Raw genomic sequence first — 26,974 nt, 5'->3', positions numbered from 1 at the left:
CCATCAAAAGTTTGCCCTTGGACAACTCATTCAGTATCTTCTGGGAGTGTGTAGATGGCATTCAGAATGAAATGCCTTGTTGTCTAAAGGTGGCCACACATGTCAGCCCACCCCACCAAACAACTAATGCATATGGTGGTGTCCAGACACTCCCCCGACAAAACAGGACAAAATAGGGCAGCATGCAACGCTACTTCATCCTGTCCAATTCATCAAAATGCCGTCTGGGCGGACAGAAACCGAATAAATCTACTATAGTCAATGGTGTCCATTCAGCGCCGCTTGGTTCCATCATATGACGGAACAGGAAAACAGAAACCCCTAGTGATGCGAACAAGCCCTAAGACGTGTATTGTGGGAGGCGGAAGGAATAGCTGTTGGCCAAATGAGCATTCAGCCGACAGGCTATATAAGGCATATGGCCCCCTTAAATGGGGTATTCTGGGCTTTTTTAACTGATGACCTATTCCCTAGATCGGTCATCAGTAGTTAATGCACGGGGGTCTGCCACTCAGGATCCCCATCCATCAGTTGATTGTCTGGCCGGCTGTCAAGTGCAGCGGACTGGATGTCGTCATCAGTAGTCAAAGGGGAAGTGTGAACACCAGCTTCGCTCCCACTGAAATCATAGGGAGAGCCAAGCTTCCCCTACACCTCCGGCTCCTCCGATGGTCTGGACGTCACTGTCCTGAGCAGGAAGTGTAGGAGCAGAGTGGTGTTCACGATCATTTCAATGGGAGTGAAGTCGGCACTCTGTCTTCCTCCTTTGACCACCAATGATGAAGTCCGGCCCGGGCCACTAGCAGCGGCCCGTACAATCAGCTGGCAGATGGGCGTCTTGAGCGGCAGATTTCCATCCATCAACTACTGATGACCGATGCAGTGGATGGGTCATCAATTAAAAAAGCCCAGAGTACCCCGTTTACTCTAACCCAACCTTTCCCCTTCCGATCAGCACGGGCCGAGCCCAAGACTATGGGCGCCAAACCCCAATGGAAAAAAACACATATATTGCTGCCTTTAGTTTTGTGATTACAGCAAGTGGTAAAGCAGGCAGCAGGGGGCGAGCTTCTTTAGAGTGTATGGCCGTGCATTGATTACGCACTAGTCAGCATACGACCATACACTAATACACATCGTCAATGGTTTAGAGAGCCAAGACTTCTTCCTCCTTGGAGAGAGCATATTGGCATAACTAGATGGAGTCTGCCACCTCAAGTGGCAGTATGCAGGACCTCGGAGGGTGGGGAATGTAATTATTTGTACCAGTTATGTCAATGGCCAATAAAAAGTAATTGCCAGCTGCGAACTGGCCGGGCAGAAACTCAACAAGCTTGTAACTCAGTCTGCAGCTCTGATTGGCAGTTGCCGAGTCTATGTTCCTGCATGCGGATGCCTGCTGTGCGCAGCATAGATGCCAGGAGGAGAGGTCAGGGGTCACAGATTGGCGGCCGTCACCAGGCCACTGCAGCAGACTGAGTGAGTTAATTGCTTGTCCGGTTGCTGCCTGGCCGAAGGTCCACTACAGGGAACGCTAATACTACTGGGGCAACTAATGGGGGTCACTATAACTACTGGATCCATTGAGGGGGCCACTATTCCTACTGGGGCCATTAGGACGGTCACTAACACTGTTAGGGCCACCTAGGGGGGCACTTACAATTTAGGAGGAGATGAATTTTGGCTCAGACAGCATAAATGCTTGAGGCACCCCTGAGTATTACCCAGGGCTGGACGAAGTGCAATGTCTACAGGCCCAATCAGCTACGGACCCTCGTTTCATCCCACAAAGAAGAGAAGGTGACATAGTTGTGGCTTTCAACAGTCCCTCAGCCCACCGGCACTACTACCGTGGCATCACTGCAGGGCGCAGTCCCAATACCCCGGCACGTTGCGGCCCGCAGGCCGGTCCCGCGGCCGGCTGAGCCACCGGCTTGGTCTCACAATCAGATGCCGATGACTTTAAGCTCCAGCAAGTAACTCCAGTCCTGCATGTCTTGGATAATTATTTTGTACTTTCAGCCAGGAAGTTCTTTTGAAAAGCTTCCAAAAATTACAGAAATGCAAAACAAAGCAAAACGCGTTTCACACAGCAGAACAATAAAGATCTTCCACTTTATGGGACATGACAGACAACCTGCAGACGTGTTTATACAATGTAAACCTGCCCGTAAAATGTAAATGAGCAACAAGATAAACTTCCAGATTACAGCAAATCTCATTAGCTGAACCTCCGCAAATAAGTCACAGAGGAGCCAAGAGGTACGAGCTGTGAACCCCGTGGTAACATAAAGGGGGGATTAAAAGGGTCCCCCAATGTTAAACTCATGTCCTCCCCTGCTGAGGCAAGTGGCCAGTGAAGCAAATAGAGCATTACCCAGCCCCCTCTGCAATAAGCTGGTTATGTCATACATGGGAGTCGTAGCCACTAAACCGCCCCCAAGCAGCTCCCCTCACCATAACAGAGCCCCCTTGATATCCCTCTCACAGAAATAGTAGCCCATAATGACTCCCTCCAAGTAATAGTGCCATTCCCCTTCACAATAATAGGGACGCTCGGTGACTGCCTCACATTAAAAATGCCCCTCAGTGACTCCCTCAAAGTGACAGTGCCCTTTAGTGACCCCCTCAGTAATAGTGCCCCTTGGTGACCCCCTCAAAATAACAGAGCCCTTAGTGACCCTCTCACAGTACTAGTGACTTTTTTTTGACCCTCTCACATTAATAGTGCCCCCAGGAACTCCCTCACAGTAACAGTGGCACTCAGTGACTGCCTCACAGTAATATTGCCCTTCAGTGACCCCCCCCCCCATCAGTAATAGTGCCCTTCAGAGTGATACCCTCACAGTAATATTGCCCTTCAGAGTGATACCCTCACAGTAATATTGCCCTTCAGTGTCCCCATCACAGTAATAGTGCCCTTCAGTGACCCCATCACAGTAATAGTGCCCCTTAGTGATCCCTTCAAAGTAATAGTGCCCCTCAGTGACCCCCCTGTGAGTAACAGTGCCCTTCAGTGACCCCCATCGGTAATAGTGTCCCTCAGTGATACCCTCACAGTAATAGTGCCCCTAAATGGCCACCCTGTCAGTAATACTGCTCCCCGGTGAAACCCTCAGTAATAGTGCTCCTCGGTAAAACCCTCAGTAATAGTTCCCCCTTGGTGAAACCCTCAGTAATAGTGCCCCTCGGTGAAACCCTCAGTAATAGTGCCCCTTGGTGAAACCCTCAGTTATAGTACCCATCAGTGAAACCCTCAGTAATAGTGCCCATCGGGGAAACCCTCACTAATAGTGCCCCTAAATGGCCACCCTGTCAGTAATAGTGCTCCTCGGTGAAACCCTCAGTAATAGTGCCCCTCGGTAAAACCCTCAGTAATAGTGCCCCTAAATGGCCACCCTGTCAGTAATAGTGCCCCTCGGTGAAACCCTCAGTAATAGTGGCCATCGGTGAAACCCTCAGTAATAGTACCCATCGGTGAAATCCTCAGTAATAGTGCTCCTCGGTGAAACCCTCAGTAATAGTGCCCCTCGGTGACCCCCTCACAGCAGTAAAACCCTTAAAGTCGTAGAGCCCCTCCATTACCCCATCACTAATAATGACTCATTTTTAAGCAGATAAAGTAGTGCAATCACATGATCGGCTCCAGCAGATTCCCGGGCTCCATGTTGGTATGGCTAAGGACAGTGATTGGCCGCAGACCGCACACGATCATGCTACAAGGAAGACAGTGGAAACCAAAATGGCAATTTAAAAAAAAAAGGGGTGAGTATAGACTGGTTTTATTTTGTGCCATTCCAGGTCACCCCTGCGGGACCTACCTTGGTGAGACAGACCCCCACACCCAGCACTTAAAGAGATCACTATACCGCGGGGAGAGGGGGGAGTCTGGGCACGGATGACTTTACAGGCTCGTCCACAATACTAAGTTATGGCATATAATGGGCCTGGTACCTGGACCCCACCGGGTCCCACTGAACCCCTTTAGTACCGAGCATCACAGTATACAATAGAGGTAATCCAATGCATAGGCACCATAACCACGGAGGGCGGCGCCGTACTGCAACATTGTCAATATCCATAGAAAGACTAAAAGCCAAATAGCGCACAAATTACATCACATGATTAACACAAGGAAGGAAGTATCTGCACAGCTTTAACCCCGTGATCCCCAACCTGTGGCTGAACTACAACTCTCAGCTGTACAATGTGCGGACGCTCCTCGCGGTACTTAGGAACAATAATGAACTTTACACTCTCATTCTGGTAAGAAACCTCTGCTGGCGCTCCGGCCGCTTCCTCTGCTAGACGGCCGTCCCGCCATAATGCCGGCCTTGTAAAAACACTTCTATCTGCTCCCAAGGGGCAACTTGCGGCGGCGAATGTGCGCTGGTGATAAAGAGCAAAACGGCTGAACAAAGGAGGCCAATGAATGAGAAAAGCAAAAGTGTTCACAGACATAACAATACAGTTACATGTGGCTACAGGGAAGCAGGAAAACAACCCGAAGACCCAACCAGGCGGCCCGAAAATGAAGCAAAAGAAATACATTGCAGTCTGTTACTTATCTAGTACAATACTCCAGAGCTGCACTCACTATTCTGCTGGTGGAGTCACTATGTACATACATTACTTATCCTGTACTGCTCCTGAGTTACATCCTGTATTATTCTCCAGAGCTGCACTCACTATTCTGCTGGTGGAGTCACTGTGTACATACATTACTTATCCTGTACTGCTCCTGAGTTACATCCTGTATTATACTCCAGAGCTGCACTCACTATTCTGCTGGTGGAGTCACTGTGTACATACATTACTTATCCTGTACTGACCCTGAGTTACATCCTGTATTATACCCCAGAGCTGCACTCACTATTCTGGTGGTGCAGTCACTGTGTACATACATTACTTATCCTGTACAGATCCTGAGTTACATCCTGTATTATACCCCAGAGCTGCACTCACTATTCTGCTGGTGGAGTCACTGTGTACATACATTACTTATCCTGTACTAATCCCGAGTTACATCCTGTATCATACTCCAGAGCTGCACTCACTATTCTGCTGGTGGAGTCACTGTGTACATACATTACCTATCCTATAAGTAATATACACAGTGACTCCACCAACAGAATAGTGAGTGCAGCTCTGGAGTATAATACAGGATATAACTGAGTATCAGTACAGGATAAGTAATGTATGTACACAGTGACTCCACCAGCAGAATAGTGAGTGCAGCTCTGGAGTATAATACAGGATGTAACTCAGGATCAGTACAGGATAAGTAATGTATGTACACAGTGACTCCAGCAGCAGAATAGTGAGTGCAGCTCTGGGGTATAATACAGGATGTAACTCAGGAGCAGTAGAGGATAAGTAATGTATGTACACAGTGACTCAACCAGCAGAATAGGGAGTACAGCTCTAGAGTATAATACAGGATGGAACTCAGGATCAGTGCAGGTTAAGTAATGTATGTACACAGTAACTCCACCAGCAGAATAGTGAGTGCAGCTCTGGAGTATAATACAAGATGTAACTCAGGATCAGTACAGGAGAAGTAATGTATGTACACAGTGACTCCACCAGCAGAATAGTGAGTGCAGCTCTGGAGTATAATACTGGATGTAACTCAGGATCAGTACAGATACATGAATCAAAGTATTCGCCTAATTATTCAATATATTTTATAGAATGAAGCCATGAAATGTTACAAAATGTTTACTAAGGGCGGAGTTCTCTCTTCTAACTCTTTATGACGTGAACAGGATTAAAAAGGATTTGGATCATCTATAATAAAGCACTGACACTGAAATATTCCCATCCCCCATAATTACTTTTCCTGCCTCATGTAAGACCCTGGAGATGGGGGCGGAGCCCTATCAATTTATCTACTCTATTTAAAGGGATCACTTGGCCAAAAATAACATTTAATTCAGCACAAGGCTTGGGATCTGAGCGCCGTCCATCGCAGCCGCTCCATAAATACCTTCTAAATCGGGAGCCGCTCCGCTGCATATATAGAACTCGCCACAAGTAGGACTGCGGCATATGTCTAATAGATTGGAAGGAGGTGTGAGCTGCGCTGTGCGACGAAGACGACCGAGAGAGACTTTTCCATGCCACCAGCTTAGTGGTGCGACCTACACTATAAGGTTATATGGCTCATCAGGCCTTATATTATATCGAGGCTTTTTGCTTCTGGCCCTTTAAGTCACCAGTGATTTGGTATGACTATAAATCGTTCTATTAAAGTCATCAAAAGCCTATTCGCCATCATAATCGCCTCTCCAATTATACAGGCAGTAATCAGATTATACAGTCACTGAAAAGCAACGGATCCGAAAATATCTGTCGCCCTCTATTGGTCATAGATGGAAATGCAACCGGATTTTACTGAATCCCAATAAATAGGATTTGGGTTTATTTTCCTTTGACACGAAGGTGGGTTGCAAAAATGTAACAATTCCTAGATTCGTAAATGGAGTCCATGATTATAGAATGTATATCTAATACTGTATATATGTATATGACTGCTTGGTGCGCAATTCTAGATGCATGATGAGAGCTCTTCCAACGGCGAGGCCTTCGTATCTCTTATTTTGTGATTACACGTTATGATGAATAGGAGACGACATGTGCTCGAAGCATTCGCTTGGCTCCAGCAGGTAACAGGCATTTTTTGCCTGGGGGAAGACAAGTGTGGAGAATGTTTATCGGATCCCTTATGTAATCAGCCGTGTTAAAATATCATTAAGCGCATGAGAATTCTTGGCCGCCCGGCAGAAGAGAAATGTGCTTATTTCTTGTCATCTCTGGGATTATTGCACCTTTTGAACTACAAAAGTAAATTTTTTAATAACTGCTGCTGCAGAACCTCTTTTTTTACAAAAGCGCACTGTATCATTACTTTGGTAATAAAGAGGAGCTGGTAATGATTGACAGTTTTGCTGAGCAAGATGTTCTCCAGCAGTTGAGTTCTATGTGTAACCAAATGCAGTAGACATATAACATACAGTAAAGTCGCTCGGTTGCCAGTGCCTGTAACGTGCCGTAAAGGGTCTTGGATTTTGTAATGGCAACGATTTAAAGGGGCATTACAGCTAAATCAGCAGTTTGCTTTACAAAAAATGTATAAAGGGTGTTGATGCCCTTCACAGATGTATATGTCAGAACTGCAAATCTGGGAGATGAAGTAGTGATCATGTGGGGAGTAGGGGTGATAACAGGAAACAATAGCTGAAACTCAACTGCATTGCAATAGTAGAAGACAACTGATGCTTACCGATGACTCTATATGGACTATACTGGATATTGTCTAAAGAATGCTCTCCAAACTGTGGGTATCCAGCTGTTGTAGAACTACAAGTCCCAGCAAGCCTGCAGCTGTCAGGGCATGCTGGGAGTTGTAGTTTTGGAAAAGTTGGACTGTAGTGGTCTAAACTGATTATTTTGATTGATATGGTTGCTGTGATGTATTTTGAGGCTTCAGTGACCCCAGTTGTCACCACTATCACAAGCCAGGTATAGCATGCAGGTACGATGCACCGATTCCCTGTAGTGACCCCACAGTTAACCCCGTAAGATAACAGCTGCATCCAGTTTTATGAAATAACCCCATTATATATCACTGCAGCTACAGAACTGGTCACATATGAGATTTCCCTTTTCCTTTTAACTGGAAGGTCGCTTTAAATGAGAAGGTCCAGCCAAGGCAGGAAGGGGTTAATGCTGTCACCACCAGGAGAGCTAACAGCGCATTGCAAAATTTCTCTTGGCTGCAAGTCAATTTCCAGAATCCCAGTTCACATTCTGTATTTGCTTCAGGTTTTTTTTCACATTCGCCCGCATGTAACTAACCACCAGCACCCACTACTGGATCTGATGCCAGGAGGAGCGTCAGCGCTGCACCCCACAACCTCCTGCTAATGCCATCCCATGCCAACAGAACACCAGAGGGTGCAGGAAGAACCTTTCTATTATCAGTAGGGAGTGCAAAGACATTGCAAAAAGGTTGTCCCACAGTCTACCATGGGGCAAAGGGAAGGGGGGGGGGGGGGGTGAGGGTGCTAAATGTGCAGCCAGGGAATAATCACTACATCCTATGAATGTGTGAGTGATGACTAGTAGAGGTGGAGGGGGACGACTCCAAATACACAGCTGGGGAGTCAGGAGCAACTTAAAGAGATCAGTCCTCTAATAGAGGCATTAATAAAAGTACAGCTTTCCACCATAGTGGTCTCCCTATATACAGAGGCATATGTACCTCACTGCGTATAGCTGCTGCAGAACTACAACCACCAGATGGGGAGTCAGGAGCACCGCTTAGAGACCAGCAGTCTGACAGAGGTGCTAATACAGTGCAGCAAGCACCACAGTAGGCTATACACATACATAGTGTATACAGTATAAAGAGGCATATAAACTTAACGGTATACAGATACATATGAAGCTTCCTGCTGCAGAAGGTCAATCCACCACAGTGGGCTCTATATACAGGGACATATGGACTTCACTGTGAATAGCTGCTGCAGAACTACAACTACCAGGTCAGTGCACCATACTGGGCTTTCTATATACAGAGGCATATGGACCGCACTATGTAAAGCTGCCACAGAGCTACAATTGCCAGGTCAATGCACCACAGTGGGCTCCATATATAGAGGCATATGAACCTCACTGCATATAGCTGCTGTAGAACTACAACTGCATAGTATAACCACTACATCCTATGAATGTGTAGGTACAGGAGTGAGAAATACTGGAGGCAGAGGGGAGTAAGTTCGAAAAAAGTAGTTGGGGAGTCATGAGTGACCCTTAGAGATCAGGAGTCTGATATAGAGGCTTATAGAGTACAGCAAGGTCAATCCACCATAGTGGGCTCTCTATATACAGAGGCATATATACCTCACTGCGTAAAAGCTGCTGCAGAACTACAACCACCAGGGAATAATTAGTACATCCTATGAATGTGTGAGTGCATGAGTGATGACTAGCAGAGGTGGAAGGGGATGAGCTCCAAATACACAGCTGGGGAGTCAGGAGCACCCCTCAGAGACCAGCAGTCTGACAGAGGTGCTAATATAGTGCAGCGAGCCACCACAGTAGGCTATACACATACATAGTGTATACAGTATGAAGAGGCATATAAACTTCAGGGTATACAGAGGCTTCCTGCTGCAGAACATCAATCCACCATAGTGGGCTCTAAATGCAAGGACATATGGACATCACTGTGAATAGCTGCTGCAGAACTACAACCACCAGGGCATGCTGGCAACTATAGTTCCACAACAGCTTGGAGTCAACTGCTACAGAGCAGCAAACTGTTAGAAACCTTTAACCCCCAGCATGTTTTCCAGAAGATATCTATACACAAATGAGCAATGCTTATAGACACAGACTAACAGGACATCTAGAATGGGAAAATGCACGTACTCGCCCAGTGCTCAGGTCCAGGGGCAGGGTGGGGGCACTTACTTTCAGAGGTGAAAGAAGGGGAAAGAAAATCTATTTTGTAAATTTCCTTGGCAAAATACTCCTCATCAGTCCTCTCCTTCTCGCAGACGATGGCCCTCTGGTTGGCTTTCTCCTGCAGCAGGTCCCTGGTGCTGTTGTAGATGGCGATGACATCCTGGGACACCTCCTCAGGCTCCGGGTAATCCTCCGGGGGGCTGTTCAGCTTCAGTTTACTGAGGATTTGCCCCCTGATGGCCTCGATCCTCTTGCGCATAAACTGCTCCATGTCCAGGGTACTGCAGGTAGAAAGGCTAAGGGCCAGCACGGCCAGGTCCAGGGTGAGAAAGACGCTCAGGAGATAAGAAGACGAGTACATCTTGGCTTTCCACAAATGAGGACACTAAGTGATACAATTATATGTACAAATAATTAAGAATAATAACCAACAAGGTGCAAAAAACACAACACGATGCAAAAGAAAGGCTCCCCAAGAGTTTTCCAAAAATATCTAAAAGTTTGCACAAGGTTCTAAAAAGTTTTTAAAAGTTCCTAAAAGTTTTCCAAGGTTTTCAAAAGTTCCTAAAAGTTTTTACAAAGTTTCCAAAAGCTTCCAAGGAGTTTTCAAAAGTTTCTAAAAGTTTTAACAAAGTTTCCAAAAGCTTCCAAATAGTGTTCAAAAGTTTCTAAAAGTTGCCAAAAGTTCCCAAAGTATACAAAAGTCCTAAAGAGCAACATGTAATAATAATAATAATAGACGTAATAGGATGTGTGATGAGCAGTCCATGGAAAGGTGCAGTCATGTAGGTGATGATAGACGCTGCTGCTGCCGTTGCACTGGGTACGGGCTCCAGATCACCTCCAGATCCCAGCTAGGGCGCACATACACTGGTGCAGGGCAGAGGAAGGGAGATCCTGCTGCTGCTGCTGGGGGCTGAGTGAGAAGGCTGGAGATCTGACGTGTCGTGCAGGCTGCATCCAGGGCTCCGGTGCTGCAGGCAGCAGCTCCCCTCCAGTGTGTGCTCGGCGCTGTGCTCTCCTCCTAGCTGGCGGCTCCGGCTGCTGCACACACCGTTATAAGGCGCCCCATGTGTGACTCTGCCAGCAGATAACATCACACTCACATTTATAACGTCTCCTGCACCACGTGCTGCTCCTGCACAGAGTGACGTGCTGTGGATGAGGAGAGAGCCGGCCTGTGTGCTGTGCCCGGGGACTGCAGGGTGCCAACCAGTGCCAAGTATGCCCTGCCACTGCACATACATGCAAGGTACACAGCTCAGTGCCAGCAAGGCATGGGGTGCCAAATATCATAGGAATAGATAGATAGATAGATAGATAGATAGATAGATAGATAGATAGATAGATAGATAGATAGATAGATAGATAGATAGATAGATAGATTGATAGGAGATAGATAGGAGATAGGAGATAGGAGATAGATAGATGTGAGATAGATTGATGGATAGATAGATAGATAGATAGATAGATAGATAGATAGGAGATAGATTGATAGGAGATAGATAGATAGATAGATAGATGTGAGATAGATTGATGGATAGATATAAGACAGACATGAGACAGATAGATATGAGATACATAGATAGAAAATAGATAGATAGAGAGATATGAGATAGATAGATAGATAGATAGATAGATATGAGATAGATAGATATGAGACAGATAGATAGATATGAGATAGATAGATAGATAGATAGATATGAGATAGATTGATGGATAGATAGATAGATGATAGATAGATATGAGATAGATAGATAGATAGATAGATATGAGATAGATAGATAGATAAATAGATGATAGATAGATAGATAGATAGATAGATAGATAGATGATAGATAGATAGATAGATAGATAGATAGATAGATAGGAGATAGATAGGAGATAGGAGATAGATAGATAGATAGATAGATAGATAGATAGATAGATAAATAGATGATAGATAGATAGATAGATAGATGATAGATAGATGATAGATAGATAGATAGATAGATAGATAGATGTGAGATAGTTTGATGGATAGATATAAGACAGACATGAGACAGATAGATATGAGATACATAGATAGAAAATAAATAGAGAGATATGAGATAGATAGATAGATAGATATGAGATAGATAGATAGATAGATAGATTTGAGATAGATAGATATGAGATACAAAGATAGATAGATAGATATGAGATAGATTGATGAATAAATAGAAAGACAGACATGAGACAAATAGATATGAGATACATAGATAGAAGATAGATAGATAGATATGAGACAGATATGAGATAGATAGATAGATAGATAGATATGAGATAGATAGATGATAGACAGATAGATATGAGATAGATAGATAGATAGATGGATATGAGATAGATAGATGATAGATAGGAGATAGATAGATGATAGACAGGAGATAGATAGATAGATAGATAGATAGATATGAGATAGATAGATATGAGATAGATAGATAGATAGATATGAGATAGATAGATATGAGATAGATAGGAGATAGATAGGAGATAGGAGATAGATAGATAGATAGATAGAAAGATAGATAGATAGATAGATATGAGATAGATAGGAGATAGATAGATAGATAGATAAATAGATGATAGATTGATTGATAGATAGATATGAGATAGATAGGAGATAGATAGATAGATAGATAGATAGATAGATAGATAGATAGATAGGAGATAGATAGATAGATAGATATGAGATAGATAGATGATAGACAGATAGATATGAGATAGATAGATAGATGGATATGAGATAGATAGATGATAGATAGGAGATAGATAGATATGAGATAGATAGATGATAGACAGGAGATAGATAGATAGATATGAGATAGATAGATAGATGGTAGATAGATATGAGATAGATAGGAGATTGATATAAGATAGATAGATAGATAGATATGAGATAGATAGATAAGTAGATGATAGATAGATAGATAGAAGATAGATAGATGATAGATAGATATGAGATAGATAGATAGATAGATGATAGATAGATGTGAGATAGATAGGAGATAGATATGAGATAGATAGCTGGATAGATAGATGATAGATATATAGATAGATATGAGATAGATAGATAGATAGATAGATGATAGATAGATAGATAGATAGGACGGAGATAGATAGGAGATAGATAGATAGATAGGAGATAGATAAATGATAGATAGATAAATAGATAGATAGATGATAGATAGATAGATAGATAGATATGAGATAGATAGGAGATAGATAGATAGATAAATATATTATAGATAGATAGATAGATAGATATGAGATAGATAGATAGATAGATAGATAGATAGATAGATAGATAGATAGATAGATACATAGGAGATAGATAGATAGATAGATGATAGATAGATAGATAGATAGATAGATAGATAGATATGAGATGGATAGATAGATGATAGATAAATAGATAGATAGATAGATAGATAGATATGAGATAGATATGAGATAGATAGATAGATAGATATGAGATAGATATGAGATAGATAGATAGATAGATAGATATGAGATAGATAGATAGATAGATAGGAGATAGATATGAGATAGATAGATAGGAGATAGATAGATAGATATGAGATAGATAGATAGATATGAGATAGATAGATAGATATGAGATAGATAGGAGATAGATAGATAGGAGATAGATAGATATGAGATAGATAGATAGATAGATAGATAGGAGATAGATAGATAGATAGATAGATAGGAGATAGATAGATATGAGATAGATAGATAGATATGAGATAGATAGATATGAGATAGATAGATAGATAGATATGAGATAGATAGATATGAGATAGATAGATAGATATGAGATAGATAGATATGAGATAGATAGATATGAGATAGATAGATAGATAGGAGATAGATAGATAGATATGAGATAGATAGGAGATAGATAGATATGAGATAGATAGATAGATAGATAGATAGATAGGAGATAGATAGATAGATAGATAGATAGATAGATAGATAGATAGGAGATAGATAGATAGGAGATAGATAGGAGATAGATAGATAGGAGATAGATAGATATGAGATAGATAGATAGATAGATAGATATGAGATAGATAGATAGATATGAGATAGATAGATAGATATGAGATAGATAGATATGAGATAGATAGATAGATAGAAGATAGATAGATAGATAGGAGATAGATAGATAGATAGGAGATAGATAGGAGATAGGAGATAGATAGATAGATAGATAGATAGATAGATGATAGATAGATGATAGATAGATAGATAGATGTGAGATAGTTTGATGGATAGATATAAGACAGACATGAGACAGATAGATATGAGATACATAGATAGAAAATAAATAGAGAGATATGAGATAGATAGATAGATATGAGATAGATAGATAGATAGATTTGAGATAGATAGATATGAGATACAAAGATAGATAGATAGATATGAGATAGATTGATGGATAAATAGAAAGACAGACATGAGACAAATAGATATGAGATACATAGATAGAAGATAGATAGATAGATAGATAGATATGAGACAGATATGAGATAGATAGATAGATAGATAGATATGAGATAGATAGATGATAGACAGATAGATATGAGATAGATAGATAGATAGATGGATATGAGATAGATAGATGATAGATAGGAGATAGATAGATGATAGACAGGAGATAGATAGATAGATAGATAGATAGATAGATAGATAGATAGATAGATAGATAGATAGATATGAGATAGATAGATATGAGATAGATAGATAGATAGATAGATATGAGATAGATAGATATGAGATAGATAGGAGATAGATAGGAGATAGGAGATAGATAGATAGATAGAAAGATAGATAGATAGATAGATAGATATGAGATAGATAGGAGATAGATAGATAGATAGATAGATAGATAGATAGATAGATAGATAAATAGATGATAGATTGATTGATTGATAGATATGAGATAGATAGGAGATAGATAGATAGATAGATAGATAGATAGATAGATAGATAGATAGATAGATAGATAGGAGATAGATAGATAGATAGATAGATAGATAGATATGAGATAGATAGATGATAGACAGATAGATATGAGATAGATAGATAGATGGATATGAGATAGATAGATGATAGATAGGAGATAGATAGATATGAGATAGATAGATGATAGACAGGAGATAGATAGATAGATATATAGATAGATATGAGATAGATAGATAGATGGTAGATAGATATGAGATAGATAGGAGATTGATATAAGATAGATAGATAGATAGATATGAGATAGATAGATAAGTAGATGATAGATAGATAGATAGATAGATAGATAGATAGATAGATAGAAGATAGATAGATGATAGATAGATATGAGATAGATAGATAGATAGATAGATGATAGATAGATGTGAGATAGATAGGAGATAGATATGAGATAGATAGCTGGATAGATAGATGATAGATATATAGATAGATATGAGATAGATATATAGATAGATAGATAGATAGATAGATAGATGATAGATAGATAGATAGGACGGAGATAGATAGGAGATAGATAGATAGATAGGAGATAGATAAATGATAGATAGATAAATAGATAGATAGATGATAGATAGATAGATAGATAGATAGATATGAGATAGATAGGAGATAGATAGATAGATAAATATATTATGGATAGATAGGAGATAGATAGATAGATAGATATGAGATAGATAGATAGATAGATACATAGGAGATAGATAGATAGATAGATGATAGATAGATAGATAGCTAGATAGATATGAGATGGATAGATAGATGATAGATAAATAGATAGATAGATAGATGGATAGATAGATAGATAGATATGAGATAGATATGAGATAGATAGATAGATAGATATGAGATAGATATGAGATAGATAGATAGATAGATAGATATGAGATAGATAGATAGATAGATAGATAGATAGATAGGAGATAGATATGAGATAGATAGATAGGAGATAGATAGATATGAGATAGATAGATAGATAGATAGATAGATAGATAGATAGATAGGAGATAGATAGATAGATAGATAGGAGATAGATAGATATGAGATAGATAGATAGATATGAGATAGATAGATATGAGATAGATAGATAGATAGATATGAGATAGATAGATAGATATGAGATAGATAGATAGATATGAGATAGATAGATATGAGATAGATAGATATGAGATAGATAGATAGATAGGAGATAGATAGATAGATAGATATGAGATAGATAGGAGATAGATAGATAGGAGATAGATAGATATGAGATAGATAGATAGATAGATAGGAGATAGATAGATAGATAGATAGATAGATAGATAGATAGATAGGAGATAGATAGATAGGAGATAGATAGGAGATAGATAGATAGGAGATAGATAGATATGAGATAGATAGATAGATAGATAGATAGATAGATAGATAGATAGATAGATATGAGATAGATAGATAGATATGAGATAGATAGATATGAGATAGATAGATAGATAGAAGATAGATAGATAGATAGGAGATAGATAGATAGATATGAGATAGATACAGTGGATATAAAAAGTCTAAACGCCCATGTTTTTCTCATGTTAAAAAATCCACCAAAGATGAATGATTTCCGATGTCTCCCCCTCCGTGTTTTCTGGACAATTCTATTGAAAAACAAACTGAAATATTTTAGGGTGCAAAAATAAAAATAATAAAACTCAAATCCTGTGGTTACATAAGTTTTCACACCCTCTTATATTTGGGGATGTGGTTGTGTCCAGAATTAGCCAATCCCATGTAACCTCCTGCTAGACAGCAGTCTGCACTCCGCGGACAGTATTTACAGGGATTCTGGTTCCCCCATTTTCTAGCAGGATTTTCCTGACATTTTCTTAGTTGATCGGTCGGGGGGCAAGACGGAAGACTTTTCCACCAAAGAAGCGCTTCCAAGTCCGGCTATGTGTTGCCAAGATCCTCCATCAAGTCTACCAGAAGTCTATGGGAGAACGAGTTATGTGGTCTGATGAGACCGAGGGGGAACTTTTTGGCCATAATTCCAAAAGGTACATTTGGTGCAAAGCCAACGCTGCCATCACCAGAAGACCACCAGAGCCACAGTGAGGATGGTGGGGGGCAGCATTATGTGCAAGAGGGGCGGCTGTTCTGCTGCTGGAACTGGGGCTTAAGTCAAGGGGGAGGGAATTGTGGACAGTTCCAAATATCAGTCCATTGTAGCACAAAACCTTCCGGCCTCTGATAAAAAGATGAAGAGGAATTTCACCTTTCAGCACAACAGCAACCCAAAGCAGACCACCAAATTACCAAGAGAACGGCTTCACCAGAAGAAGGTCAGAGTTTTGGAATGGCCTAGCCAGAGCCCAGACCTGAATGCCATTGTAGATCTGTGGGTGACCTGAAGAGGGCGCTACACACCAGATGTCCTCGCAATCTGACAGACTTGGAGCTTCTGCACGGAAGAGTGGGCAAAGATTGGCAAGTCAAGATGTGCCATGCTGATAGAAACCGACCCAAAAAGACTGAATGCCGTCATAAGGTCAAAGGTTACATCAACAAAGTATTAGTTTTAGGGTGTGCATTATTATGCAACTACATTATTATTTTTTTTTTTTATGTTTCCACCCTAAAAGATTTCAGTTTGTTTTGCAATGGAATTGTACAGATAACGGGTCACACGGAGGGGGAATACATCTGAAATCAGTCATCTTTGTCGGATTTCTTAACATGACAAAAACCTGGGATTTTAGTAGACTTTTTATATCCACTGTAGATATATATGAAAGAGAGATATTCGATGGAGAAATAGAAAGATAGATATGAGATAGATAGATAGATAGATAGATAGATAGATAGATAGATAGATAGATATGAGATAGATAGATAGATAGATAGATAGATAGATAGGAGATAGATAGATAGATAGATAGATAGATAGGAGATATATAGATATATAGATAGATATGAGATAGATAGATATTACATAGATAGATATGAGATAGATAGATAGATGTAATAATTACTGAAGAAAACTATGACATAGTGGGAATAACAGAGACCTGGTTGGATGAAAGCTATGGCGGTGAACTTAGAGGGTTACAGTCTGTTCAGAAGGGATTGTAAAAACCTGAAAGGGGGAGGGTTTGGTCTCTATGTAAAATCCCGTCTATAGCCCACAAAACCGGGAGATATATGGGAGGGAGATGAGTATGTGGAGTCTCTATGGGTGGAGATACATGGAGGGAAAAACAATAATAAAATCCTCATAGGGATTTTTTATAGGCTACCAAATTTAACAAAACCCACTGAAAATCTATTACTGAGGTAAACAGATGAAGCAGCAAATCACAACGAGGTAATTATTATGGGGGACTTTAACTATCCAGATAGAAACTGGGAAGCTGAAACCTGCGGATCTCATAAAGGTAACAACTTTCTGTCAATTACTAAAAATAATTACCTTACCTAACTTGTACAGGACCTGACTAGAGGGACGGCCATTGTGGACTTAATACTAACCAACAGACCTGACAGAATAACAGGGGTGCAGATTGGGGGCACCTGGGAAATAGTGACCATAATATAATACATTTCAACTTGTCTTTCAGGAGAGAGTTTTACAGAGGAGCTACTAAAGTACTAAACTTTTAGGAAAGTCAAGTTCCAACAGCTCAGAGATGCCCTAAGCCTTATTAACTGGGACAATGTCCTCAAAAATAAGAGTATGTACAATAAATGGGAAATGTTCCTAATTACTTATTGTGAGCGGTTCATACCTTACAGGAATAAAAGGGTTAGTAATAGGAGAAAACCGATGTGGCTCAATAAAGATGTAAAGGGGCAATAAACAACAAAAAGAAAGCGTCTTAACTACTAAAACAAGAAGGCAGCAAAGAAGCACTAAAAAACAGGAAAAAATTAATGATGTAAAAAGCAAATAAAGGCAGCAGAGATGGAGGCAAAGAGACTTATTTCCAAGGAGAGTAAAACTAACCCTAAACAAGATGTACCATGCTGTTTAACTATATAAATAGTAAGAATATTAACACTAAAAGTGTTGGCCCTTTAACAAATAATGTAGGAAAAACTGTAGAGGCTGACGAGGAGAAAGCAAATCTATTAAATAGCTTTTTCTTCAGTGTATTCACAGAGGAAAATGAAATGTCAGATGAGATGCAGAGTGATAAAGTAAACTCTCCACTAAATGTAACCAGTCTAACCAAGGAAGAAATGCTGAGCTGCCTTAAAAAGACTAAAATAAACAAAATGCCAAGTCCCAATGGCATACACCCCGGATTCTAAGGGAACTAAGTAATGTGATAGACAGACTGTTGTTTCTTATATTTAAGGACTCTATAGTGGCTGGGTCTGTTCCACTGAATTGATCCAAAGAAATGCTGATATTCAAAAAGGGGTCAAAAAGTGACCCTGGAAACTACAGGCTGGTAAGTCTGACATCCATTGTGGGTAAAATGTTAGAAGGGTTTCTAAGAGATGCCATCCTGGAGGACCTCAAGGAAAATAGCTGTATAACTCCGTATCAGCATGGGTTTATGAAAGATCGTTGCTGCCACACCAACCTGATCATCCTCTACGAGGAGGTAAGTTCTAGACCGGACCGAGTAGTGACTGGATCTTGTGTATCTGGACTTTTCCAAAGTGTTTGATACTGTGCCGCATAATGGGTTGGTATAAAACATGAGAATGCTTGGTCTGGGCAAGAATGTGTGTAAGCGGGTAACTGGTCAGTGATAGAGAGCAGGAGGATTGTAATTAATGATACCTACTCTGATTGGTCACTTTTACTTGTGCGGTTTCACAAGGGGCAGTATTGGAGGGGTTAAAAATGGGGTATTACAAGTAAAGTATTGGAGGGGCTACTAGTGGGGTACCACATGGGACAGTATTAAAGGAGTAACCGATACTAGTGGGGTACAAAAGAATGTAGTACTGGAGGGGTTAACAGTGGGCTACTACAGGGGTCAGTATTAGAGAACTTACTAATGGGGTATTACAAGGGATAGTATTGAGTGGGCTACTAGAGGGGTACCACATGGGATAGTATTGAAGGAGTCACCAATACTAGTGTGATACCACAGGGAGCAGTATTAGAGGGGTTACTAGTGGGGTACCAAATGGTAGGAGGGATCTCTGTACTGACGCCTCAATAGGAGAAAAAGTTACAAAAATAAAAGTTGTCCGCTTTTGACGAGGCTTTTTTGATAGAAGAATGCTCAAAAAAATTAGCTTATCAGAAGTCGTCCGCTGCTGAGATCCTCACCGATCAGGTGTATCCTGTGAAGAAACCGAAGTACAATTTCTCTGCAGCACCCCCACAGGTAAAAGGAAGAATTACACAGTGCCCATTGATATCTGTGATCTGTCTCCGGAGGGCGAGACGTTCTTTTTATCTGCTCCCCTGTCTGGTTAATAAATATAACTAGAGCCCTGGATTTTGTACGCTATAGAAAATCCACTGCCATGTGGGAACGCAACACCAGTTCCACTTTTAACAGTGACTCCACCACCAAGTAGTCGTGTTTTGCCTGGCGTGGGTAGTATGCTTATTAGTCCAGTGGGCGTTTTTTCATCCTTGTCTGGTCCGGGCTCTCTCCTCCTCCATCAACACAAACCACGCCCCCTTGACAATCACTGACATTTTCAGACGCCATGCATTCCACGTTGCACTACACTTCTGCCCCGCTCCATTCCGGATGCTGCAACTCATCATTACTCCCTTGAAAGGTGCGGCAAGTCGATTTGGACAACAGAACACGTCAATGCGTAAGCGCCACTTCTGCACGTGCAGAACAAGTACAGTATGTAGAACAAACAGCGTCTGTTGATGATAGTCATTAGCAAAGGGATGTGGTTTGGGGAGTTGGAGGAGGACTGATTAAAAGGAATTAGTACACCGCGCATGCGCCATGGGGCAGTGGAGTAACTGTGAAGAGCAGAAAAAGTTGGTTTATGATGTGGATTTTAGGTCATGGTCTTCCTTAAAGGGGTTGTCGGGGACTTACCATTGATGGTCTGTCCTCAGGATAGGTCATCTGTAGTTATTGGTGGGGTTCAGTATGTCCACCTAGCTCTTTGCCGGATCCACTGTCATTGTGGATAGAGCTGGCAGCAGATAGTGCTGCCCATAATGCAGCACCTTGGATTGCTATTGCATGTAGAGGTCCCATTGGCCACTACACTATGGACAGCGCTGTCTGCTTCCGGTACTGTCTGCAATAACAGTGAGGACCAAGGTGGAAGTTGGGAGTTCCCCTGTCCCTCTGTTCTGGGAATGTTGGTGGTGTAATGGGAAGGCTCACCTCAGTCTAGCCTTGGAAATGCCCCAGGGAGGGGGTCATCGTGCTCTTATCTCCCTTGGAAGGCAGTAACAATATTAACCCCTTAGGTTTGGGCCATTGCAAAGACAGAATAGTTCAGTGGGTCATCTCCCTATAGTAGCTTCTGGGGAGAAGTACACAATGTAAGTGAAGCGGTAAGTATTCCAAGGTGGACCTCTGCTTAATAATCAACGAATGAAGGCAGAGTCGGCTGCAATCAGTTCCGCAGGTCCCCAACTCGGGATACAAGTGTAGATCATCAGTCGCAGCTTAGGCCGTAGTCGGTCACAGTCCTTGTCTGTAAAGCCTGTGGCTCGGTAACTGGATGAGGTATGATACCAGCCAGAGTCGTACGGCGCGTCTATGCGCAGCAACAAGTCTGTGTACTCACAATACTACTTACCGGAGCCGGGTAATTATGGGAACAGGTATCCTCCAGCTCCCTGAGGGTGACGGCCCCTGTTCCATGTACAGTCATGAGCGCTGCTCCGTACACCTTCGCCCATAGGGCAGATAACACTGGTGGCCGGTAGGACTGCGTCCAACTTGCTCCCACTCTCCTCAGGAGCCCACCAAGAACTGCCCTCCTCCCAGAAACCAGAGATGTCCCTGTGAGAGGAGTGGCCAGACCCCCAAGTTCCCTCGCTCTGTACCCTTATTGAAAACTCTACGGCATTAAAGGGAATGTGTCATCAGAAAATGACCAATTATATAAATTACATTTTCGTGCTAAACACATTTTTTTAGAAATTTGGAGTGATTTTTTACTTTTTGGTCACAAATGTGTATTTTTTTAAAAAATCTTAAAATCCTGCATTTCTCGCACTGACCACTAGGCCTAATATTAGTCTGACACTTCCTGCTCTGTAGAGAAAACTTCTCAGCCATCACCTCATTATCATCACAGGCAGGATTACACTGAGAGGTGACACCTATATATAGCTAACACAGGAGCCACCATTCACAATAGTCACAGCTCACCTCCTCCCCTCCCTGTACAGACACCATTACACTGAGAGGTGACCCCTATATATAGATAACACAGGAGCCACCATTCACAGTAGTCACAGCTCACCTCCTCCCCTCCCTGTACAGACAGGATTACACTGAGAGGAGACACCTATATATAAATAACACAGGACCACCATTCACAATAGTCACTCACAGCTCACCTCCTCCCCTCCCTGTACAGACAGGATTACACTGAGAGGAGACACCTATATATAGATAACACAGGACCACCATTCACAATAGTCACAGCTCCCCTCCTCCCCTCCCTGTACAGACAGGATTACACTGAGAGGAGACACCTATATATAGATAACACAAGATCCACCAGTCACAGTAGTCACAGCTCCCCTCCTCCCCTCCCTGCACAGGCAGTATTACACTGAGAGGTGACACCTATATATATAGATAACACAAGATCCACCATTCACAATAGTTACAGCTGACCTCCTCCCCTCCCTGCACAGGCAGTATTACACTGAGAGGTGACATATATATAGATAACACAGGACCACCATTCACAATAGTCACAGCTCACCTCCTCCCCTCTTTGCACAGGCAGGATTACACTGAGAGGTGACACCCATATATATAGATAACACGGGATCTTGCCTACAAGTCAGTGTGTCCCCTCCTGTCCCTTGTGTAAATGGCCTATGAGTCTGCTGTAAAACATATCTTCTAAATGCTCTAAATACTGTTAGATGCCGCTCAGGCAAGATGGCCGCCCCCATAGTCATGTATAGACACCAGTAGAAAAAGGGAAAATGTTTCATTATCTGGTTTTAATTAACGCAAAAAAAATAATGGTGATATTATCCCTTTAAAGCGACAGCGCAACAAATGTCACGTGTCAAATGAACATCAGCTGTACGGCACGGGGACCCCCTTACCAACAGCTGATCAGCGGGAATCCGAGTCCTGGACCCCCACCAATCAACTACTGACCTATCCCGAGGGCTGCTGAGCAACAATGAAGTCCCAAAAAACCCCTATTAGGGTCTGTCCATACAGAGGAGTCTAGCGTCTGAGTTCGCAGCTGAAAGAACTCGCACTCATAAAACTGCATGCAGTCGTTCACACCTGGGATTATTTTTTTTCCCGGGCCAATGGTCTATGTTTAAAAACTGCGGCATTTCCTATTTTGGTGCATTTTCACCTATTAAAGTCAATGGGTGCATGAAAAAAATGGACCGCCCCGCATAGCTGCACATGTGCTCCGTTTTTTTCACTCACCTACTGATTTCAGAGGGCATTTTAAATGGCAACAATTGGTCCGCCTTCCTGGTTTTTGATGTGTGTGGATATGGGCGACACTCGGATGATAATCACACGTTAGTAATGGGACAAAAGCTGATATAAAACACAGACAGTCGCACTGAAATCGGTCACGTACTCGCCCGTGTGAATACGGCCTAACTGCTGGCCTTGTCATACAGATAACCGTTACAGACCAAATCATTCAGAAGACGCTCGCCTGACATCTCCAGTGCTGAAGCCAAGAGCCATACAACCACTGAGAAGCCTCTGCACAGCACCAAAGGGGTTACTGAGGGGAGGGTGCGGCCAATCAGATTTCAGCTGTCATTTGTGTAAATAAAAGCAGTGATATTATTGGCTGTCATGTTGCTATAAATGAGCCCCGACCCCCCTATACACTCCCCAACATTGAAAATGCAACATCAAGAAGGAAAAGCACGGAATTCTGTAAATCGCAGGAAGGATAGACATGTTAATGATATGCAAATGATGAAAAAGGGGAAAGTATCTCTAGTTATTCAGTATCGAGTAAGAGCGCCACACGCAGGAATTCAGGCACTTACCTTGGTTGTCTGAGAACTGTTTTCCCACTTGGCAACGCAAATCACCAGGGTGCGCTGCTGGCAGCTGCCAACCAATCACATCCCAGATGTGCTCGATGTGAGACCAGTCTGGAGACGCTGCGGGCCACGGTGGCACGTTTAGGCCATGCAGGATGCTCACAGTTGCATCTGCAACGTGCGGCCTGATGTCATGTTCAAAAACTGCTCCTGGGACACTTTAGAGAAATGGCCGTACCGCTGGTTCCACGACCCGATCATCACAACACTGAGCTGTTAGTACCTGGAGTGAAGACTAGAGGCGTCTGGCTGCCGTACATTATGTCACTCCTGAGAGTATGACGTTCCCTCGTGAAGACCTCTTCATGGTGTTGCCCACATGGTCTCCAGCTGTCATTGCATCCCAGACTGAAGTGCGACTCATCGCTGAAGATCACGGACCTTCATTCCAGCCTCCATTACCATCTTGCTCTGCACCATGATAGCCTGTAAGAGGGTGGTGTGAGGTCAATGGATCACCGGTCGCTGGACGTCTGGCTTGTAGACCAATGTTCTGCAGGCTCCTTCTGATGGTTTGTGTAGACCCTGCTCCACGCCCGAGGGTTGGGATGTGGCGTCCAGTTTCACTTGCAGTACAGAATGGATCACTACGCGTTATTCTTCTAATCCGATGATCCATCTGTGCGGAGGTTCATCTCCAGCTCTCATTCGAGTTCATCCTTGTTCTCCCAACCGCTGGGACAGACAACACTGAACAGTGCTGACGCCACGGGTACACGCGTAGCGATCTGCCGGAGGGATAAACCAAGTTCAAGGATTCTGTTCCTCCCAGTTTGCCACAAGTGACTCTAACGAGCAGGTCGACGACCAGGAGGCATCGCACAACCAAACCACAAGACTTTATCTGATTTTTGAGGTTGAAAAAAATTGCTTTTGATTTGTCTTTTAGACCACTGAAGCCCCTCCCACGTGCCACAGATTGGCGCTAAGTGCTTGACGTGATCATTTGAACATCTTAGCGACATTTCCTACTTCCTTGATTTGCATAACCTCACGGCTCGTCCTTCTTGGTGTTGCAGTTTCAATGTTGAGGAGCATCTGTAGATTAGCGATTATTTGAGGAGACGAGCAAATACTGGAAATCTGAGGCTAAATATCTATTACCGGGCCCACGGAAGACGAGAGGCGGAAATACCGGTCCTTAGTCCAACAGTTCAGTCGCCATTGTGGGAACTACGACTTTGTAAAAGCAAATTCACCTTCTGGCTTCAATACAAACAAGGCAGATTCTTAGTGATTTGCTGACGCCTACTTGTATGAAGCATCGGCCTGCTTGCTGGTACTTCTGCATGCGACTGCAGATATAGTTCCAGCCAATATACAGTACCTTCATCTCGAATCAATATGGAGAGGCGAAGGTCACCCTTAAGTCAGCAGCTGACCGCCATCTAGTGGTCACTTGTGTCATTGACAGAGAATTATCTAGGCGCTGACCTACATGTACACAATGTTGACAGAGGTATCGGGATGCACATGGAAGCTGATGAAATTCGATTTTATTTAGATTTTTCCATCCAGTGTTTGGCCATCTTTTGCCTCAATGCAGTCCCCCTCCGTGGCCGCTTTCCACCAAATTCCCATAAATGTGTGGAGGGATTCACCTCCATTCCTGGAGGAGCTTCAGACAGTTATGTAGAGGATGATGGTTGTGTTGGGTGCGCGGATACAGTGTTCTAGTTTCTCCCAAGAATGCTTGATGGGATTGAGATCCAGACTTTGCTCTGGCCAATGAAGTTTGCAGATGTTTTGCTCCCCCACACTGCGTGCCATATGACATGGCGCTCATCATGTTGGTGGAGACACGGAGCTGTACCAGAGGATTACCACAGGGGAGGTGATGCCACATTGTCTGGATATCTCTGCACCCATTGGCACTGGCGGTGGGCTTCACTATAACCAATGGTCCTAGTCCTTCATAGTAGAAACACCACAACCTAGTGCAGTCAGCTGATTGGAAGATGGTGTACTGTGATTCAGCTGTCCACAACACTTGCTTCCACTCACAGTCCGTCGCTCCAAGCCCCATCGCAGGCGCTGCTTTGAATTCACTCCTGTAATGTTGTGTGCAGCCGCTCGTCCATGGTAACCCTTCACATGCCATTCCCTACGGAGGGTTCTGGTGATAATGGATGTCTCAATGTCCTGTGAAACCCCCTGAGCGAGGGCAGACAATGTGTGTGATGTCTTCACAGCTCGTACAAGGCTTCGTTGTCCATGTTCTGTTAATTTACGAGGTCTCCATGAACATGGCGGCACCGCACACACCGGATGGCTTCCATCTTCCAATAATATGGCCAACAGTGAACTCTGGAAGGTCCAGAAGCTGCAATGTCACATACTGATTGGTTGGAAACAACCCCCCGGTCATACCCCCACCAGACCCCGTTGTAGGCTCTACACCTGGTGATATCCAACCACCCGACCCCGTTGTCAGCTCTACAACTGGTGACATCCCACTACCAGACCCCATTGTCAGCTCTACACCTGGTGACATCCCTCCACCAGACCCCGTTGTCTGCTTTATACCTGGTAACATCCCACCACTAGACCCCACTGTCAGCTCTACACCTGGTGACATCCCACCACCAGACCCCGTTGTCAGCTCTACACCTGGTTACATCCCCCCGCCAGACCCCGTTCTCAGCTCTATACCTGGTAACATCCCACCACTAGACGCAACTGTCAGCTCTACACCTGGTAACACCCCCCCCACACACACACCAGACCCTGTTCTCAGCTCTACACCTGCTGACATCCCCCCACCAGACCCCATTGTCAGCTCTACACGTGGTGACATCCCCCCCACCAGACCCCGTTGTCAGCTCTACAATTTGTGACATCTCCCCACCAGACCCCATTGTCAGCTCTACACCTGACAACATCCCCCCACCAGACCCCATTGTCAGCTCTACACCTGGTGACATCCCCCCCACCAGACCCCGGAGGGATAAACAACCTCAAAAGGGATTTATGAAACACCCTACGCACCCTCCAAGAACTCGGTAAATTCAACTCATAAGCTAGAGGATTAATGACTCGCGTTATGGCAAAGGGACCGATAGAACGCGGCGCAAGCCTTACTGAGGGGAGCTTCAATTTTAAATTTTTCATAGACAGATAGACCTTCTGACCGACCTCAAATGGCTCCGACACAGTGGACCTTTTACAGCTACGTAATTGCATACGACCACTTGCTTCCTCCAGATTCTTATGCACACCATTCCCGACCTCCCGCAACTCACTAGTAACAAC

The 26,974-nt window shown here is 42.9% G+C and overlaps 1 protein-coding gene across 1 annotated transcript in view; it reads right to left on the bottom strand.

The window, feature by feature from the left end:
- The window catches only part of TGFB2 (transforming growth factor beta 2), a 106,492-nt gene extending 95,953 nt beyond the window's left edge, over positions 1–10,539 (bottom strand). Inside the window, exon 1 of the mRNA XM_066595080.1 lies at positions 9,481–10,539. Coding sequence (XP_066451177.1) covers positions 9,481–9,835 — 355 coding nt within the window. The 5' untranslated portion in view covers positions 9,836–10,539. The remainder of the gene's footprint in view (positions 1–9,480) is intronic.
- Positions 10,540–26,974: the final 16,435 nt, after the last annotated feature.

This window comes from Eleutherodactylus coqui, chromosome 3 (assembly GCF_035609145.1).
Source record: "Eleutherodactylus coqui strain aEleCoq1 chromosome 3, aEleCoq1.hap1, whole genome shotgun sequence".
Taxonomy (NCBI): domain Eukaryota; kingdom Metazoa; phylum Chordata; class Amphibia; order Anura; family Eleutherodactylidae; genus Eleutherodactylus; species Eleutherodactylus coqui.
Note: the sequence above shows the minus strand (reverse complement) of the source record. Positions and strands in the feature narration are given on the sequence as shown.